Source organism: Chelmon rostratus, chromosome 21, assembly GCF_017976325.1.
Source record: "Chelmon rostratus isolate fCheRos1 chromosome 21, fCheRos1.pri, whole genome shotgun sequence".
NCBI lineage: Eukaryota > Metazoa > Chordata > Actinopteri > Chaetodontiformes > Chaetodontidae > Chelmon > Chelmon rostratus.
In genome coordinates, this window is record NC_055678.1 from 17,186,744 (window position 1) to 17,193,516 (window position 6,773).

Here is a 6,773-nt window from a genome sequence, read left to right on the forward strand (position 1 = left end):
TGAGAAGATTGATACCACTCAATCTGTTGAATATGAGGCTGCAGCTGAAGCTTAGCTCACGTATCTTAGCATGAAGACTGGAAGCAGTGCTGAGCAGCTTGCTCATATGTGCAGCACGCAGTAGCTTGTATGTTTCCTCTCTACAAAAACTGGGCTGTTAAGGCAGGGTCTTGTGTGCCAGAATTTCTTAGCCGACAGCGGTGAGGTCCTGGAGTCTTGCAAGGTTTCCAGGCAACCGGCAGAGACTCCACGTAGTCACTGCCCCCGGGCAAGATATAATCTGTGACAAGAGCCCTGTAAAGCCACATTTTTTACACTATTGTTTTCGCACAGAGATTTAGAGGTGCCGGAGCTATGCTAACTGTTTCCCCCTGCCACCAGTCTTTATGCTAAGCTAAGCTAAAATAAGCTAACTGCCTCCTGGCTGTGGCTTCATATTTAATTGACAAATGCGAACAGAATCACTCTTCTCTTTTTAGAAAGTGAATACGCACATGTCTCATAATGTGAAACTATTCATTTGATTGAAGAAAGAAACTAATATTCCATCTTTTTGTAAAAATCTTGAACAAAAACTCGTATCCATGGCTCCCAGCTCCACTGCGGAGGTCACTGTATATCTGTAAACTCAGCCATATGCACGGCCATCGTCAGCCGGTGAAGCTCTGCACAAACCAACGTCAGAGGGCTTCCCTTAAAGCCTATCTGCGATCAGCACATGGTCAGCGTAAACATTTAAGGACACCCCGCACCCCCCAGCCGCCTCACATACTGAATGTTCACGTGCCAGATGTCACACACTCGTACGCTGCACATGTACAGAGGAGCACGGCCACATATACATGACAGGAAGAAGCGCAGCCAGTCGGGTCATTCTGCTCTGCTGCTCTTCACTGGAAGTAATGGCTTCCTCAGCATCTCATTTCCTGACTTCAGCAGGAAATTTCAATCTAAAGAAAGGTACACCACCCTTAAAAGAAAGCACACAACATACTACACACTCCCTGAAGCTTGTTATTAGCATTTGATTAATCACATAATACTTTCTGTAACTTTTTTCCCCCAAATAACAAAGTTGAAAGTGTGACCTTGGTTTTTAACAATAAAAAATGAAATGCAGAAAAAAAGAGGAAGTTGTGTTTAAACAAATCCAATCATCATTTTGACCTCCTGGTGTCTTGTTGTTTACAGTGTTAGAATCTCCCCTGTGGTTTATCTGACAGTGTGACTGCTGGCTGACACAAGACAGATCAGAGAAAGGCCCTTTCTGTGTGAGTAATGGCCCCTAATTGAGGGGATCATCATTCCTGGGTAATCGCCACGATTTGATTAACAATAAGGGAGAGAGCGGGCTATTGATCAGCGCGATGATCTTGTGAATTTGATCCCTGTTGTTCGAGCTGATTGATTGGAGATCATCTCGGATTCATCTTAACGGAGGAATAAACGTGTCGCGCTGATCTCGGTGTGAAGTCTGAGTCACTGTTCAAACAGCTGAAGGAGGGGAAGCGGGAGGAGGAGGGGGGCGCGATGACCGGCTGCGTTTTGTGGAAATGTTGCGCATTAACAAGCAGCTTTTGAAAACGCGCTTCATTTGCGTCACGGCTCGGCTCTTCGTTTGCTCTCTTGCAACTGGCCTCATGCTGATAACAGCATGAAACACATGATGTGGCGCTCCGGCGACAAAACATCATAATGGGGTAACTTTATTTGGTTGGCCCGCTAATTGGCCCCTATTAGAGCACAACTCTAATTACGCAGCAAAGAAAACCACGTTTTCCTTCCATCCTTCAGACTGAATATTAATTCAATTCATGTATTAACATCAACATATGTTATTGCCACATATTTGCATATATTTTATTTATGTATTTATTCACTGTCATAGGCTTTTATGAGGTCAAACACACTATTTTATAGGCTAGTGGTTTCTATGGTGACTCCTATCAGAGGGATTTATCATTTTTTAAATGATCTTTAAACAGCCTGCAGTAATGACTTGGACAACCTTCCGCATCTCTACAAACATGTCCTGATCAAACTCTGTTTGGTTGAACGGGTCAAATAAGCCACATGACCTTTAACCTACTGTAACCTGGACACATAAATTAAGGGAAATTGGTTATTTATTTATTTTTATCTTTATGGCTGACTCTCGGGCCATTTTCACCTTTCTTTTGTGTCCCCCCCGCGCCATCATCAATCACGGCCCAATCATGTCCTGGTGTTAGCTGAATACAGGGCCAGCCTGTCATCAAAGGCAGCGGGGTCGCCCTTATCACCCGCCGTCCCGCAGGTGTAGAGCTCAGTCCTCTCATTCGCTCTGAAATGACAGCAGGAGCTCTGCGCCTCTGGCTCGTCCTCGCTCTGCAGCTCAGATGCGTCAGCCCGCTCGCCATCCGGCAGGGCGCTTTGGACGCGACGAAGACGGCGAACGAGGAGCTGGACGCGCTGGTCCGTCTGAAGGATTTACCTCGGGCTCCAGCTGTGGCTCCTCACAAGAAGGCGCCTCAGTTTATGTTGGATCTTTTTAACGCGGTGTCAGTCTCCGATGGGAGACCGAAAAGCCAGAAGGAGATCCTGGAAGGAAACATAGTGCGGAGCTTCGAGGATAAAGGTGAGTAAAAGCTATCCATCTGACATTTACGCATTTACATTGTTTTGTGAAAATGTATTTTGGAAAATATGTGTACTTAATTTAAGTAAACAGCTGGCTACACATCAGGGCCATATATTAGAGTGCGTAATTGTTATCCAAACGTACGATTACGCACGGTTACGCGCGGCTAGTGTTGCTGTTAAACAGATGATTTTAAAGACTTTTTGACATTTCTTTGTGAAAACATTATTTAAACGTTTCACTAAAGACGTGTTTGGCACTGTTCCACCCGCAGGTCATGCTGGAGAGAGGTTTCACTTCTTCAATCTGTCGTCTTTCGGCAGAGACGAGAGAATGATTAAAGCGGAGTTCCGTTGGTTCAGAAAGAAACAGAAGTTTTACCTGGGAAAGTCATATGGGCCTCATTTCTATAAGGTAAGGTGCCCTCTGTGCTACATTTAATCTGTACTCATGTTTAATTTACGAGTAGCCTAAATCCTAACTTGTGCCATGTGCAGACACCATCAGAGAGCAATAGGACTGATAATGTTATTATTCTGAGCTGCATTTTGATAAGTAGTTTACCATCAGTAGTTTCACACTGACCAACTGACAGTCATCTTAGTTTAGTGTTTGCAGAAATTCAATCCAGTAAGCCTTTAACTTGATGAGGAAGTGTTGAGGAGAAAAGGGCTTTTTATGGAGCCACTTTAGTGAACTAACAGCTTCATGTTGTGACTGTGCAGGTGGACCTGTACGAGGTGCTGGACAGCCGAGTGAAGCCATGGAGAGGAAACCTCATCACCTCCAGGCTGGTGCCCCTGTACACACAGGGATGGGAAGTCTTCAACGTCACTCAAACGGTCTCCCTACTTTTTGTTTAACCCATATTTCTTGGTTTTATTATAAACATCTTTTGGTAATTTCAGTGCCTTTATGCATAAATATCATTTGTTCGCACTAAACAATTATCTCTAATGAGAAGGTTATGAAGTTTTTCTCAACTCAAGTGTTTAACCTGTTCAATCGTGCTGTGAATGTCAGGTGTCAAAGTGGATCCGCAACAGCCAGGAGAACAACGGCATCCTCGTGGTGACCACACTTCCTTCTGGTGACTGGATGGAGTCAGTGACAGACACCAGCGCCTACCTGGTCATATTCTCAGACGACGAGAGGACAGGAGCGTCAAACCAGTCCTACCTGGGTAAGGTGATGGTTGTGGTATGAGTGCGTTATATAAGGTTGAAGCTACTGAGCAAGAGCACGAGAGGAGAGTTTAACTGTATTTAGTTTGCGTTTCAGTAGAAAAGTCATTACATGTATGGAACTCCAAATGTTTAATAGGCCTATGAAATAATAATAAAAAAAAGATCAGGCAATAACAATGCTAACACTATTCTGAATCAACAAACTAGAGGCTGCAGCTCATGAACACACTTCAACACTTTACCTGCAGTCCCCCATACTTTGTATTTATGACGGCATTCTAATCTAATGTGATCATCTTCCTCTTTCCCTAGGACAAGGTCAACCTGCAGCAGCAGCACCTGAGCTCCGCGACCACCGCAGCAGAAGACGACGTGCATCTGCAGTGTCGTCACCCCACAGCCGCTCCCAGTCCTGCCAGCGGGTTCCCCTCTTCGTTGACTTCGAGGAGATCGGCTGGTCTGGCTGGATCATCTCCCCCAGGGGCTACAACGCCTACCACTGCAAAGGCTCCTGCCCGTTCCCCCTGGGGGGAAACCTCAGAGCGACCAACCACGCCACGGTGCGCTCCATCATGCATGCGCTCAAGCTCTCCAGTGACGAAGTGGGAGTGCCCTGCTGTGTTCCCGACAGACTCCAGTCCATCAGTTTGTTATATTTTGATGATGAGGAGAACGTGGTCTTGAAGCAGTACGACGACATGGTGGCGTTAAGCTGCGGCTGTCACTGACTGGCTGTGCACCTCCTGCACTTTTTAACACTGGGACAATGAGAGATGGGGAGGTGATGGTTTGCTTGAGTTGATTACAACGCTGTGTTGCGACGCTTATGTTTATATATTGTATTATTTTGAGAAATAAAGCAACTATTCCTCAACAATGACAGTGATCCTTTGTCTAGATAAGTTTTGGGATTCCAAAACTTTTCATGAAAGGATGCTGATATTTACAATAGACTTGAATATCAGAGGTGAACACCTACTGTTCTGTCAATCCTGAGCTGAGGTTAGTTTTTGTTCTTAGTCATTGATTAGTGATGCGCTGGTTGCTGCAGGTTTGTCGGGGGAGCTACTTAAATTTAAACTGAAGTTGAATTAGAACATATTTTACTGGGGCCCACTGAATCCACCTCAAGGTCTTCTGAAGGTGATGCTGTCCATGGCAAGCTGTTTCTAAAATAGCTAATAAACTGTCGACATTTCTTTTCTCTGACTGTTTTTAACTTGCTAGGATGTAATACTTGGATTTAATTACATCTGAGCATTATATTTAGACCATTGTTAAGACCTCCGAAACGGGGATTCCAGGTAATCCACCTTTTGATGAAATCTAAATGTGGATCCTATAGTTTCAGAACACAAATGCACTCATTAGTGAAGGTCAAAGGTAGAATTAAGAAAACATGAAAAAAAATTAAATGTAAATAGAATATTTTAAAAATTAAAACCTTTGCCTTTGCAACATAGATCAGAAGCAGTATTAAATGTTCATATTTTATTATTTGTGCAATCAAAACCAGAGTGAATCAATCAATCCTTGCAAACCTCTAGTTTGATCTTGACAGACTGCTTTTGTTTCAAAGGTCTTATTTGTGTAATTCTGTCAATGAGTAAATAAAAACAACATACAGTCTCTTACTCACTTTTATCAACTTAGTCACTCCTGTCACGACAGTAACTGACCAACAGATGGCGATGAAGAGTCTTAGCTGAAGACTACAAACCTACTCCACAATGCAACTCTGCAGCACCTGGATCAGGTTGTGATCACATTTTGAATAAACACATGCAAAATCTTAAACAAGGCAATTATAGAACCACTTTAAACCGGTTCCAAATGAAAAACTCAGAAATCTGGAATTTTTTTTAGCATTCAGCGAGTTAATGGCCAAAGTGTAACAACCGTTTGTGTTTTCATTGCTTGCTGAGAGCACTGTACAAAAAAAAAAAACAATGTCACCATTATCTGAAACTGAAAATTGAATCATCAGTCATAACAGATCTAATCATTACCAAAAAAAAAAAAGGTTTAGGAGTTTGAAATATCATTTGTTTCGACATTTTTTCAATGAACAATGACACAGTGGTGAAATAAATAACACTAGGACAATTAAAGTCTGTAACAAACAGTTGTTTTTTTATTGGAATGGATCACAGACACAATATAGCCCTGCTTTATTCTAGTTTAGAAAAATTCCAATGCAACAAACTTGCAAAACCAATTCTCCATCATGTCCTCGGCATGTTAAAAAACATTAATTGCAAAAATGCCAGTTCAAGCTTTCAGACGGTATAAATTAAATGTGTGTCGTATCAAACACGTTCAACAGGTGGAACTGCAGTTTCAGCTTCAGCATGCAAAAGGTTTTCAAAATGCAGTTGTGTGGACATGATCAGTTGAAATCAATAACATACAAATCAATGACATATTTTAAAATTAACTCTATTTGTTTCAAGTACTACTGATAACTTAAGTGACTGCAAGCTGTGTGTTGAAAAAAGAAATCTCGAGGCAACAAACTTTGCAGGTCATAAAACAAAAAGCCACAATACCTGAAAAGCAGTGGAGACTCCAATACCACTGTTGATGAATATAACAATCCATCAGCATTTACAATAAATATTCCACATTTACATTCGAGCTTACCCTCTCTGTTTACACTTAAATACATTATGTACATGGATCATCCATGTCCCTTTCATCTTTCTCACAACCGCACATTATCTTACACAAATCCATCAACCCAGCATACAACAACTAATTCACAAATTCATTAATCTGCTGTCAGTTCAAGCTCAAGTCACACTCGTTCCTCTTCACAAAACCGACTGAGGCATTGGTAGTTTCACAAGCCAAGTAAAGCAATACAACGATCAGACACTTGAAGGAAAAATCCACCCAAACACTTCAACACTGTTTCAAAATCAAACAGATGTCGGCAGTGGACCTTGCATTTCTGGGTCCATTTT

General features: G+C 42.3%; 1 protein-coding gene across 1 annotated transcript; it reads left to right on the forward strand.

Annotated features, from left to right (window-relative positions):
* Positions 1-2,328: 2,328 nt before the first annotated feature.
* On the forward strand, positions 2,329-4,535 carry LOC121625339 (bone morphogenetic protein 2-like). Its single transcript, XM_041963421.1, has 5 exons — positions 2,329-2,617; positions 2,895-3,034; positions 3,346-3,462; positions 3,644-3,803; positions 4,120-4,535. The coding sequence occupies exons 1-5, from the start codon at positions 2,329-2,331 to the stop codon at positions 4,533-4,535; spliced, it is 1,122 nt and encodes a 373-aa protein (XP_041819355.1).
* The last annotated feature ends 2,238 nt before the right edge of the window (positions 4,536-6,773 follow it).